The sequence below is a fragment of the Mustelus asterias genome, unplaced genomic scaffold, assembly GCF_964213995.1.
Source record: "Mustelus asterias unplaced genomic scaffold, sMusAst1.hap1.1 HAP1_SCAFFOLD_1450, whole genome shotgun sequence".
Classification (NCBI taxonomy): Eukaryota; Metazoa; Chordata; class Chondrichthyes; order Carcharhiniformes; family Triakidae; genus Mustelus; species Mustelus asterias.
Window position 1 is genome coordinate 48,842 of NW_027591395.1, and position 14,554 is coordinate 63,395.

Below are 14,554 nucleotides of genomic sequence, written 5' to 3' on the forward strand. Positions count from 1 at the left end.
GGTGGCACGGTAGCACAGTGGTTAGCACTGCTGCTTCACAGCACCAGGTTCAATTCCCGGCTTGGGTCACTGTCTGTGTGGAGTTGGCACATTCTCCCTGTGTCTGCGTGGGTTTCCTCTGGGTGCTCCGGTTTCCTCCCATATTCTGATAGATGTGCTGGTTAGGTGCATTGACCCGAATAGGCGCCGGACCGTGGCGACTAGGGGAATTTCACAGTAACTTCATTGCAGTGTTAATGTAAACCTTACTTGTGACTAATAAATAAACTTTAAAAAAAATCTATCCTGCTCATTAGCATCTCAAAGAATTTTAATAAATTTGTCAGGCATGATTTCCCCTTCATGAAGCCACGCTGACTCTGTTCAATTATATTATGTATTTCTAAATGCTCTGCTATTACATCCTTTATAATGGACTCTAACATTTTCTAATGGCCGGTCTGTCCCTTCTAGCCCTGGGAAAGGTGTTGTTCAGTTTCCGGATGGTGAATTCAGACACCAACCTGGGATTAAATACTTATTATTGTCTCTATCCTCTAAAAACCTCTTAAATCTCCACGTCCTCTGGACAGCTGCAAGGCTTCCAAATCACTGCAGTACTTACTTCAGCAGAACGGATTCTTCTTTCTTTCTCTTGGAAGCTGCAGGTGTGAGAAGATCCCTTTCAAGTCCTCGGACTGAAAGAAGTCGCTCACTCTCACTGGGGGAGGGGACCTTCCCTTCTCTCTCTGCCCCATTGACTTATCACACTATTTATTTCAAGCCTCTAACAGCCTTCGAAATACCTGCAAACTCTACAAAAACTTTTATTTCCATCCAATTTCAGTCCAGTCCTTTCGAGTCTCATTTGATTGACAGCTTAATGTTTTTTATTCAGCATGCAATCCGGTGTTTATTTACCTTTCTTTCCCTTAATCAAAAAAAGATGATAAAAAATGTGCCAAGAACAGGAAGGTTTTGTACATCGCAACTACACAATATTTATGATGTAAACATTGATGCAGCCTCACCTCCAAAGCCCGTCAGGTTACCAGCTCCACAACCTCTCTTCCAGCTCATATTCTCATCCCTGCCCACAATTCTCATTATACTCTCTTACTTCCTCCCCCCCAACGTACATTTCCCCCTCAAGTCCACACACAATTTCCTTTGCCATTGTGCACTGCTTACTGTGCAACACTGATGCACTCACTTGCACCTTTAAGCCTATAGCCACACCCTAAAAAAACACATTGGTTAAATTTCAGGTCATCGTCCAGAAAGAAAACACTTCAGTTCACACAAATGCTACTTTTAAACAGATTTGTTATTTTATTGCTATTGTAGATGATTATATAGTCCAGTAAGAAAATAAATCCACAAAAGCCACTCCACAATGTAATTCAATGAATTACTCCAATTGGATGTGTGTATATATACAGAACCTTTTTTTTTGAAGTTATATTTTACACAGTAAAGACCAACATAATTTTGGTAGTAGTCATCTGTTTTGGTCCAGAGTAGACCATCTTTAAAAAAAAATTCTCACAGAACCCTGAGATTAGTAACGTGTAAAATGGATTCACATTACAATGTTTTTGTGAAACATACGCTTAAAGTTGGAATGTAAATTTAAAATCTGCAACTGCAGCATTAATAGAAAGCTATGCACAAATAACAATGGTCAAAGCACAGAATCAATATTTTTTTGGCTTCACTTCAGTTATGGTTTTAAGTCCATTCCATACCTTTCAGCTTCCTTCTCAAAATTGAAGTAAATGTCTTTCATACTTTCCTCATCAGACATTTTTGTTGAGTCTGAAGTGTCGTCAGCAGCTTTTTGCCCGCCCGTGAAGTCAAAAGAGTTTTCTTCATAGTCATCGATCTCTGCCTGCTGATTTTCTATATGTTCAGAATGTCCAATCTCCAACAAGCCTTCTGTTAGGGAGGGGGGGAATACGTCAAAAGAAAAGAAACACTGAGATCACGCAGCTACATTGAAAGTATATTACAAACTCTTAAAACGACACAGCACATTGTTCAGTTCTGTACAAAACAAGGCGGCTGATCAGGAAGGGTGGGCTGTAAAGAACCAGTAGGTAGAAGGTGCAACGCAAACCAACAAGCTTTCCAGGGTTAATTCTGAGCAATATTTTACACAACAAGCGCAGCAGCTTCCTGTCCTCTGCTGGGGAATGATGGAAAGCCCCCAGTAAAAGATAAGCAGAGTGGGGAGGAAACCGCCTTCTACTTAATGTTATTGTGGAGGTTACAGCCATAGCCAAAAAAGTATTTTCATCTACAAATAAATGTTTTCTGCATTTCCTGGAGAACGTAGACAAAGAAAACCCATGTGCTTAACATGACTGACCGACAGCCCACGTGACTGGTCAGAGCGCTGTTCATTCATTGCCTCGCCCTGAAATGGGTCTACACCATTTCCCCTATAGATGAGCTGCAATTGTGGAAACCTGCGGCCTCTCACAAACCAGCTTCAATTTACATTTAATGGGAAACATTTCAAATTACAATTGCACAGTTGAATCCTCCAAACTTCTTGCCCAGGGTGAATATTCAGCATCAGTCAGACACACTCCACTAAGTATCCCACAAGAATACACTGACCAAACTTTGTTCTTCAATACTTAATTTAGCAAGGAAGAGACTTGGGGTTCGGAAGGTACACCCATAGCCTCACGTAGCACTGTTCACTAGCATGTGACATTTAACAGCCACATAAACCACTTGACAGCAATACGTCTCCAATATATGCCGGCATTTCTCAGTCCAGCAAGCGTTCAGTACAACATTGTGGTTCTGTAATGCTTCAACAGTTGGAGCACAGGAGGCCATTCAGCCCAACATGTCTGTGCTGAATCTCTGAAGGAACAATTCACCGAGTGCCACACCCCACTTTCTCATTGTAGAAGGCACATTCTTCTTTTGCAGAGTATAATTCCTTTTTGAATGTCTTTATTGAATTTACCTCACCACACTCTCAGGCAATGCATTCCCCGTTGTAACCCCTGAAAATATTTTTCATTTCTCCATTGTTTTTTTTTGCCAATTACTTTCAATTTGTGCCCTCTCATTCCCAACCCTTCACCAGTGGGAACAGTTTCTCCCGATGTACTCTGTTCACACTCAGGATTTTGAACACATCCACCAAATTTCCTCCCAACCTTGTCTTCTCCAAGGAAAACAGTCCCAACTTCTCCAATCCAACTATGAAACTGAAGTTTCTCTTCCCTGGAATTACTCCTGTGAATATTTTCTGCACCATCTAATGCCCTCACATCTTGAAGTGTGGTGCCATGAACTGGATGCAGTACTCAAGTTGAGAGTTCGACACAAGTCTGACATAACTTCCTACTTTTTGTACTCTATGCCCCTTATCAATAAAGCCTAAGATACCGTATACTTTATTAATCAACCTGTCTTGCCACCTTCGTTGACCCGTGCACATATATACCCAGGTCCCCCATTTAAAATTGTCCCCTTTCTTCCTATTAAAATAGATCAGTTCACATTTCTCTGCATTGAATTTTATCTGCCACTTGCCCACCAACTTTTCTGTATCCTTTGGAAGTTTAGAAACATAGAAAACGACAGCACAAAACAGGCCCTACGGCCCCACAAGTTGTGCCGAACATTTCCCTACCTTTTAGGCCAACCTATAACCCTCCATCCTATTAAGTCCCATGTACTCATCCAGAAATCTCTTAAAAGACCCTATTGAGTTTGCCTCCACCACCACTGACGGCAGTCGATTCCACTCGCCCACCACCCTCTGTGAAAAACTTCCCCCTAACATTTCCCCTGTACCTACCCCGCAGCACCTTAAACCTGTGTCCTCTCGTAGCAGCCATTTCCACCCTGGGAAAAAGCCTCTGAGAGTCCTCCCGATCTATGCCTCTCAACATCTTATATACCTCTATTAGGTCTCCTCTCATCCTGCGTCCCTCCAAGGAGAAAAGACCGAGCTCCCTCAGCCTATCCTCGTAAGGCATGCCACTCAATCCAGGCAACATCCTTGTAAATCTCCTCTGCACCCTTTCAATCTTTTCCACATCCTTCCTATAGTGAGGCGACCAGAACTGAGCACAGTACTCCAAGTGGGGTCTGACGAGGGTCTTATATAGCTGCATCATTATCCCCGGACTTCTAAACTCAATCCCTCGATTGATAAAGGCCAGCACACCATACGCCTTCTTAACCACCTCCTCCACCTGCGGGGCCGATTTTAGAGTCCTATGGACCCAGACCCCAAGGTCCTTCTGATCCTCCACAGTACTAAGAGTTATTCCCTTTATATTGTACTCCTTCATCCCATTTGACCTGCCAAAATGGACCACTACGCATTTATCTGGGTTGAAGTCCATCTGCCACTTCTCCGCCCAGTCTTGCATCTATCTATGTCCCTCTGTAACTTCTGACATCCCTCCAGACTATCCACAACCCCACCAACCTTCGTGTCGTTGGCAAACTTACCAACCCATCCCTCCACTTCCTCATCCAGGTCATTTATAAAAATGACAAACACCAAGGGTCCCAGAACAGATCCCTGGGGCACACCACTGGTGACCGACCTCCAATTAAAAAAAGACCCATCTATACACACTCTCTGCCTCCTTTGGGCAAGATGTGGAGATGCCAGCGTTGGACTGGGGTAAGCACAGTAAGAAGTCTCACAACACCAGGTTAAAGTCCAACAGGTTTATTTGGTAGCAAATATCATAAGCTTTCGGAACATCCACTCCATCTGACGAAGGAGCAGTGCTCCGAAAGCTTATGGTATTTGCTACCAAATAAACCTGTTGGACTTTAACCTGGTGTTGTGAGACTTCTTACTGTCCTTTGGGAAAGCCAGTTCTGGATCCACAGGGCAGCAGCACCTTGGATCCCATGCCCTCTCACTTTTTCTAGAAGCCTTGCATGGGGGACCTTATCGAACGCCTTGCTAAAATCCATATAAACCATATCTACCGCTTTCCCTTCGTCAATGTGTTTAGTCACATTTTCGAAGAACTCCACCAGGCTCGTAAGGCACGATCTGCCTTTGACGAAGCCATGCTGAGTATTCTTGAGCATACTAAACCTCTCTAAATGCTCATAAATCTTGTCCCTCAGGATCTTCTCCATCAGCTTACCAACCACTGAGGTTAGACTCACCGGTAGGTAATTTCCTGGGCTATCCCTATTCCCCTTCTTGAAAATAGGAACCACATCCGCAATCCTCCAATCCTCCGGCACCTTTCCCGTCTCCATCGACAACGCAAAGATCATCGCCAGAGGCTCTGCAATCTCTTCCCTCATCTCCCACAGTAACCTGGGGTACATCCCATCCGGACCCAGCGACTTATCTATCTTGATGCCATTCAAAGATTCCAGCACAACCTCTTTGTTAAAGTCCACATACTCAATCTTTTCAGTCCACCGCAAGCCCACAGTACATCCACCCATGTCCTTCTCCTCTGTGAAAACAGAGGCAAAATACTCATTAAGCACCTCTGCCATTTCTACTGGTTCCGTACTGATTTTCCCGCCTTCACCTTTTATAGGCCCTATTCCTTCACGTCTCATCCTTTTACTCTTCACATATTTATAGAACGCCTTAGGGTTTTCCTTAATTCTACTTGCCAAGGCCTTCTCGTGACCCCTTCTGGCTCTCCTAATTTCCTTCTTTAGTCCCTTCCTACAAGCCATATACTCATCTAGATTCCTATCTTCGCCAAGCTCTCTGAACCTTTTGTACGCTTTCCTTTTCTTCTCGACTAGGTCCCGCACAGCTTTCGAGCACCACAGTTCCTTTAACCTACCAACTCCTCCCTGTCTGCTCGGAACATTGTCCTGTAGAACCCTAGACAGACATTCCTTGAAAAACTGCCACCTCTCTTCAGTAGATTTCCCCGAGAATTCCTCCTTCCAATTTACTCCTCTAATTTGCTGCCTTATGTCTTCATATTTCCCCTTACTCCATATAAAGGCTTTCCTAGCTTGCCTGATCCGCTCTTTTTCCAATGCAAGCATAAAGGAGATAGAGTTTTGACACCATCCTCCTCATAATTAACAATACTTCAAGATTTGAATTGTCTGCAAATTTTGAAACTGCCCTGTACACCAGAAAGAGCAGGGGCCCTGACAACAATCCTGGGGAACTCCAGTATAAACCTTCCTCCAGCCCAAAAAACCACACTCCCTGATTTCAGTCACTCAGCCAATCTCATATCAAGATTGCTATTGTCCCCTTTATTCCACTAGCTTGAGCTTTGCTCGTAAGTCTGTTATGCAGCATTTTACGAATTGCCTTTTGGAAATCTACATGCACCACATCAAACGGCATTCCCCTCATCAACAAAACTCCAGTAAGTTAAACAAGATTTCCGTGCTGGCTTTCCTTAATTAAATCATTTGCCCACGCGATATCAAGAAATGGCTGAAGGCACTGGATGCAGCAAAGGCTATGGACCCCAAAATATTTCAACCACAGTACTGAAGACTTGTACTCCAAAACTTGCCGTGTCCCCAGCTAAGCTCTTCCAGTACAGATACAACACTAGCATCTACCCGGCAATGTGGAAAATTGTCCAGGGATGTCCTGTACACAAAAAGCAGGACAAAACCAACCCAGCCAATTACCATCCCATCAGTCTACTCTCAATCAGTAAAGTGACGGAAGGAATCATCAACAGTGTTGTCAAGTGGCACTTGCTTAGCAATAACCAGCTCAATATGCTCAGTTTGGATTCCTCCAGGCCCATTCAGTTCCTGACCTCATTGCAGCCTTGGTTCAACAGAGCATGAGTGTCCTTAACCTCAGGGCAGCATTTGACCAAGTGTGGCATCAAGGAGTCTGAGCAAAACTGGAGTCAATGGGAATCATGGGAAGACGCTCAGCTGGTTAGAGTCATATCTAGTACAAAGGAAGATGGTTGTGGTTATTGGAGGTCAGTCATCACAGCTCCAGAACATCACCACAGGAGTTCCTCAGGGTAGTGCCCTAGGCCCAACCATCTTCAGCTGCTTCATCAATGACTTTCCATCATAAGGTCAGAAGTGAGCATGTTTGCTGATGATCGCACAATGTTCAGCATCCTCCGTGACTCCTAAGATACTGAAACAGTCCACATCCAAATGCAGCAAGACTTGGACAATATCCAGGTTTGGGCTGACAAGTGGAAAGCATCATTTGCACAATACATGTGCCAGCAGTGGCCATCTCCAACAAGGAGGAAGCTAACCATCACCCCTTGACATTCAATGGCATTAACATCACTGAATCCCCCACTACCAACACCCAAGACCAGAAACTGAACTCTTGTAGCCATATGAAAAACGTGGCTGCAACAGCAAATCAAAAGGCTAGGAATTCTGCAGCAAATAACTAACTTCCTGATTTCCCAAAGCCTGTCCACAATCTACAAGGCACGTGTCAGGAGTATGATGGAATACTCCACTGGCCTGGACGAGTACAGCTCCAACAGGACATCCCTGGACAATTTTCCATCAAGAAGCTCAATACCATCCAGGACAAAGTAGTCCACTTCATTGGCACCCCATCCAGAAACATTCACTCCCTCCACCACTGACGCAGAGTAGCAGTAGTGTGTACCATCTGCAAGATGCACTGCAGGGACTCACCAAGACTCCATAAGAAGCACCTTCCAAACCCACGACCATCTAGAAAGATAAGAGCAGTAGATACACGGGAGCACCACCACCTGGAAATTCCCCTCCAAGCCAATCACCATCCTGTCTTGGAAATATATCATCGTCCCTTCACTGTCTCTGTGTCAAAATCTTGGAACTCCCTCTCTAACAGTACTGTGGGTGTACCAACACCAACGGTTCATGAAGGCAGCTCAACACCACCTCCTCGAGGGCAATCTGGCCTAGACAGCAAAGCCCACATCCTTTGGATGAATAAAAAAAAATGATTATTCATTTTGTCCCAACTTGTTATTTCTAGAAGTTTCCCCACCACGGAGGTTAAGCTGCCTGGCTGGAATTGATCAGTTTATCTTTACACCCTTTTCAGAACAAAGGTGCAACATTTGTAATTATCTCGTCCTCTGACACCACCCCAAGTTTCATACCAAGAAGACGTGAAAAATATATATACAGCTGCATCACACTGGCTACTTTATAAAATTATTGAAAGAAATAAAAAAGGGACAACGGCTTTGCACTGACTAGAGGCTACGATTCACACAAAGGAATTTGTAGACTTCAGAAAACCACAGCAACCTTGTTATCTCCAAGACCATAAGACCTGGGAGCAGAAGTAGGCCATTCGGCCCACCGAGTCTGCTCCACCTTCAATGAGAGCATGACTGATCTGATGTGATAATCCTGAACTCCACTTTCCCGCCTTATCCCCATAACCTTCAATTCCCTGATTAGAAATCTGACTCTCAGCCTTGAACATACTTAATGACCTAGCCCCTACAACCCTCTGTGGCAAAGAAGTCCAGAAAATAAATTTTTCCTCATCTCGATTTTAAATGTGCAACCCCTGACTCTAAGATTATGCCCTCTGGCCCTACACTCTCCACAATGGGAAACAACCTCTCAGTATAAATGTCCCGTGATTGGAAAAATCAAGTTCCAAGGAAATGCACAAAAGCCCCTTGACATGTCTGAAGCAAAGCCCTGGCCAACAGAGACTATCCATCTGCAAAGGCGAAGGACCTCGAAACCTCTGGTAAATTTATGAATGAATGAAACATTAACCATCTCAAAAATCCAGACCAGGAATATACATCCTTTGTGTAAACCAAGGGGAAGAAGTGGGAGTTATATCACATTCTTCCTCACCCACCCCAAGCTGCTAGGACGTGTAATACTATCACGTGGAGCTGAATAAAGGCAGCCTGTTGTCTTCCATCAACAAAATCAGCAACAGACCTAGAAGTCCATCATTCGACTTTTGATTCTGAACTCACGTGAAACAATCATTTTTAATTTTACCGTGGTCTTTGCCCTGTATCTCTTCCATTCCCTTATCCCCCTTTTATTGTATGAATGCAAGAGGGGGGGAGGGGCGGTGGATTTTGCAAACCCTCTTCCCGCATTTTCAATGTAAAATAAACTAACCTTCCGAGCTTACCCTATCTTGAGTTTGCTGTGAGTTATTAATAGAAGATTGGATCATTCCAAAACTGAAGGATTGGGGAAAATACGTGGCCACTTATAAATCAAAGATACCTTTGTTCATGGACGGATGGCTAGGGGAGAAATCAGGACTAGATTTAAATCAGGACTGTTTTAAATTTACACACATTAAGACAGACTAGACAATTATGCCCATTGCCTCTGCAATTTCCACTCTCACTTCCCTCACTATTCTTGGATGCGTCTCATCCAGTCTTGGTGCCTTATCAACTTTAAGTACAGACAGCCAATCCAATACCTCCTCCTTATCAATTTTAAAACCTTTCAAGTGTCTTGGTCACCTCCTACTTTCACTATGACCTGCACAGCACCTTTCTTGGTGATGACATATGCCAAGTATTGATTTGATACCTCAGCCATACTCCTGTCCATGCATAAATCCCCTTTTTGGTCTCTAATCGGCTCCACTCCCCCTTTTACCACTCTTTTACTATTTATATGCCTATAGGAGGCTTCTGGATTCCCTTTCATGTTGTTGCCAGTTTCTTTTCACACTTTGTTTTTCTTATTTGCTCTTTCAAATCCTCTCAGATTTCTACTTTCAGCCTCGTTGTATTCTCCACCATCCATCACTTTTTTTTCTTTATCCCAATCCTAACCTCCTTTGTCATCCAAGGAGCTCTGGATTAGTTTGTCCTTCTGTTCAATTTCGAGGGAGTAAATGTTGAGCATGCCAGAACACACTCCTTTTAAAAGGTAGCCCATTGTTCGCTTACAGCTTTGCTTGCCAACCTTGGATTTCTATTTTGCTGGTTCAGATCCAGACTAGAATTCTTGCCCCTCTCTGCTCTTTACATCACTATTATCCCAGTTTATTCAGATAATTAAAGTCCCCCGTTCTAATTCTTGAAACTTTCTGTAATTCTTTTGCAAATTTGTTCCTCTACATCTTTATCACTAGTTTGTGGTCTATAGACTACAACAAGCAATATCATTTTTTTCTTTTTTTGTTCCTTTAGCCAAATAGATTCTGTCCACGAGTCTTCTAGGACACCCTCTCTCTCTCCAGTCCTGCAATGTTCATCATAATCAATACTTTAGCCCTACACCTTTGCTTCCTTTCAAATCTTCCCTTAACATCTTGTATCCAGGACTACTTAATATGCTGTCTTTCTTTGAATTAGGTCTCTGTTATAGCCACAACATCATTCCATGTGGCTATCTGAACATGCAACTCACCAACCTTATTTACCATACTCTGTACAGTCAGATATATGCATAATAGCCCTAATTTAGACTTTCTCCCTTACTCTTAACCCACCTAATAACTTACAATTTACGACTATAGTGCCATCTGTCCAGGTATTCTAATCACCTTGCTATTGATCTCTGATCTTATCTCTTGGTCCCCACACCCCTGCCAAGGTAGTTTAAACCCTCCCAACACTGGCAAAAATCCCCTCAAGGAAATTGGTCCTTCCTGGTGTCCTGGACGGCATTTCTTTCTTAGACATCATCAAAAACAATAAGGGATGAAGATTTCTAGCCTTTATATCTTCTGCTTAAATATTTCCTACTGTTAATCTGGGCAAGGTCACTTTCATCCATTCAGGTGTGTTGTCTCAGTGTGTGATGGTAGTGTGTTATTACTATAGGTATATTATGTTTAAGGGGACTGTTCAGTTTTTTCTACACTTAGTCGGTATGTCTGGAAGTAATACAGCTCAGATGCTGGGAGAGCAGGTTAATTACTCATTTTAGCCATGTAGTGATAGAAGAGAGCTAACGAACTTTTGTTTACAAAAAAGGTAAAGGTCCTCTGGGGTTTTTGATTAGAGGAATGGAAGGTAGATTTAGGTGTGCAGGGTCAGGTGATAATGTGGTTAATGTGAGGAGCTAAGTATGCAGCAGAGAGAGAAACGGCTTTCTGTGGAGTTCTGCCTGAGGTTTGTTTAAGGACAGAGGTCAGCAAGCTGCACTCTCCACAAAATCTCTCTGAAAGCTTCAAGGCTGTTCATACTCATTATAGCAAGTATATTTATGGTTGCTAGCTGTATTTAAAGTGGTTTTTGAGTTTGTAAGAAGAATGTTGCTTATTTGTGATAAGTTAGAGTTATTTCTGTTCGTGTTTAAATATTGTTCAACGGCTAATAGTTAAACTGCTTCATTTTATAGAGTTATAGTTAAACTGTTATTTAATAAAGTTTGTTTTACTGTAGAAGATCCCTAATTTGTCAGCAGAATTACTGCTGGAGTAAAGCATCCTACCCTCACATTTATGCCAAAATAGAAAAATTGTTGGGGTCTAGTCTGGCTTCCAAAACTAATTTGTGATTCTGGTCCAGGGCCCTAACAGATGCCAGCATTTCAAGCATCTGTACTAGACTGGTTAGCACTGCTGCTTCACAGCGCCAGGGACCCGGGTTCGATTCCCGGCTTGGGTCACTGTGTGTGTGGAGTTTGCACGTTCTCCCCATGTCTGTGTGGGTTTCCTCCGGGTGTTCCAGTTTCCTCCCACATACTGAAAGACGTGCTGGTTTGGTCAGGTGCATTGACCCAAACAGGCGCCGGACTGTGGTGACTAGGGGAATTTCACAGTAACTTCATTGCAGTGTTAATGTAAGCCTTACTTGTGATTAATAAATAAACTTTAACTTTTAATTATTGTGCTACCCCTTCCTCAAGTATTTGCCCAATCTGCTGCCTTTTTAAGCTAATGTAAAGATAGATCCCATTGGACCATCCAAAATAAAATATAGGAAGGTTGTCCAATGTATTAGCCAACATTGCTCACTCAACCAGGACAACACAAAATTTAAAAAATCATCAGCATTTGCTGGTTTCAGAACCTGCTGCCCATCAACTGGCTCCCATATTTGTCTGCAGAAGGGATCGTATCATAAAAGTATTTCAATGCCTATGAAGCACTGGACCAAAACGAGAGTATAATGCTTAACCACAGTAATGCAAGTTCCTTGAATACCTATACCTTTGCCTGGTTATCCCGAACCAGCTACTTGCACTGACACTATTCCTATTTCATAATGATATTTTATTATAACATAATATATGGGTAAACTGGGGTTGTTCTCCCCTGGAAAGACGGAGGATGAGGGGAGACTTAATAGAGGTGTATAAAATTATGAAAGGCATAGATAGGGTGAACGGTGGGAAGCTTTTCCCCAGGTTGGTGGTGACGTTCACGAGGGGTCATAGTTTCAAGGTGAAGGGGGAGGGAGGTTTAACACAGATATCAGAAGGACATATTTTACACAGAGGGTGGTGGGGGCCTGGAATGCGCTGCCAGGCAAGGTGGTGGAGGCGGGGACACTGGGAACGTTTAAGACTTATCTAGACAGCCATATGAACGGAGTGGGAATGGAGCGATACAAAAGAATGGTCTAGTTTGGACCAGGGAGCGGCACAGGCTTGGAGGGCCGAAGGGCCTGTTCCTGTGCTGTATTGTTCTTTGTTCTATCACAGAATCCCTACAGTGCAGAGGGAGGTCATTTGGCCCATTGAGTCTGCACCGCTTCTTTGACAGAGTATCTTACCCAGGCCTTCTCCCCCGCCATATCCTCATAACTCCCACACAAATTTACCATGGTTAATCCATCTGACCTACATATCTTGAGACACTAAGGGGCAATTTACCATGGCTAATCTGCCTAACCTGCATATCTTTGGACTGCTGGAGGAAACCGGAGCACCCAGAGGAAACCCATGCAGGGGAGAATGTGCAAACACCGCACAATTACCCAAGGCCGGAATTGAACCTGGGTCCCTGGTACTGTAAGGTAGCAGCGCTAGCCACTGCACCACCGTGCCGCCCAGATAGCTTCCAAATTTCTTTATGTTTTGTGCATTATTATACAGACATTTTAGTTTGGATTCCTTTGGGGGTCCTTTGTTTTCTCACATCCTGAAGAATTGGCTTATGTCTGCATTAGAGGCCAAAGTCATGCATACAACCGATAGCAATCTGATCTTGAAAGTGAGGATTATGCTCAAGACAATGCAGAAAAAAAGCAAGAACTCCTGTCTGAAGACTCCAGTAAGCATCCTGCCAATCTTCACAGCTGCATTGGCCTAACTAGTAGTATGTGGAGATCATCACCACAAATTCCTTTGCAATCTTAAGATATTTCCAACAGGAGGCAGCTGTTGACCAAACAAACCATTCGATTCAGAAGAGAACATCAAACAAGTCAGCTCCCTCAGATATGACTCAATCTGAACATCTTCATTCCAAGAATGTTTCCCAGTTGCTGCATCTCTTCTTTTCATCACTGTTCCTTCCACTTTTCTTGTCTTCTCTCTGAAGACAGCCTCAGAATGAATTGTGGTTGCACATTGTTTCAATCTAGTTCCCTTTTTTTCATGCACGATCCTAAGCAAAAAATCTTCAGGGCAGAGTCTGATCCTGTCCTCGGTCAACAAGTAGGTGCACTTCCCACAGAAAGTCATTGGACACCCATTAGGAGCAAATTTCCAGTTCTATTCTCCATAGAACAGGGATGAATGAGGTTTGCAGGTGTAGGGATGGCAGTTACTGGAGGGGCCAGTGACAAGGTTGGGATTTGCAGTAGGGGGGAGCCTAGAGAGGCAGGGTGTGAACAGCAGAGAGGGAGAGTGCCGCAGAGAAGGAGGTGGTGAGGGAAGGTGCGGGGAGAGAGAGAGTGAAGAGTGGATCAGAGAGAAGGGTGGAGGTGAGGGAGCAGGACAGAGAAACTGGGAAGGAATGAGAGGAAGAGAGAGAGAGAGCTGGGGTGTGGGGAAGGGGAGTTGGAAGGAATGAGGGAGGGAGAGAAACATGTGGGAAGGAAAGAAACTTCAACGGTATCTTGCAGCTGTTGAAATGAACTGAGTTAAACAGCCATTTTAAAGCTAAGAAGATCATATCAATCGAGAACCAGTTGATCTGCTTTTTGAGTGTTGGAACAGGTTGCTATGTTGACCAGAATAATGGCAAACATCCTTACTCTGCCAAGTTCTATAAGATTAGATTTATCTGAAGAATGGATGACATTTCCAACAATGCAATACTCGCTAAGAACTGTGCCAATGTTTTGACAAGTGGGTCCAGAATCAGAGGCAAGCATGTAAAACCAACTTGTATATTAGAAAAGAGATTTAAACATCAATTGTCTGGTCACCTCAAAAATCATACTTACTGTAATTACATGGTTTTACGGTTTGCTCAAAATAATTAAGTGCCGATAACTAACCTATGCAATGATTATGAGGGAGCCTGAACATTATACCTTGTCCATCGAGAACAATGTCCATGACGCCATGCTTGACCTTCATGTGCCGGCTTAAATTTCCTTTGAGGGTAAACTTGCTTGAACAGTATGGACATTTGAAGGGTTTACTGTCCGAGTGAAGGTGCATGTGACCCAGCAGATTGTACATCCGATTGAATTCTTTTCCGCATACCTGAGAGAGAGAGAGAGAGAGA

General features: G+C 43.4%; 1 protein-coding gene across 6 annotated transcripts in view; it reads right to left on the minus strand.

Moving 5' to 3' along the window:
• Positions 1 to 1,288: 1,288 nt before the first annotated feature.
• Positions 1,289 to 14,554, minus strand: part of znf710a (zinc finger protein 710a) — a 35,651-nt gene continuing 22,385 nt past the window's right edge. For 2 of the 6 annotated variants that reach the window (XR_013496557.1, XM_078206352.1), the window contains exons 4-5: positions 14,358 to 14,532; positions 1,289 to 1,917 (exon numbers count right to left, since the gene is read on the minus strand). Coding sequence is in view for 3 of the 6 variants with exons in the window: in XM_078206352.1 (XP_078062478.1) it covers positions 1,703 to 1,917; positions 14,358 to 14,532 (390 nt within the window). In the remaining 3 variants the exon portion in view is untranslated. Of the gene's footprint in view, positions 1,918 to 14,321; positions 14,533 to 14,554 lie in introns of all 6 variants that reach the window. The other 4 variants (XR_013496555.1, XM_078206351.1, XR_013496556.1 and 1 more) reach the window with 2 other exon arrangements.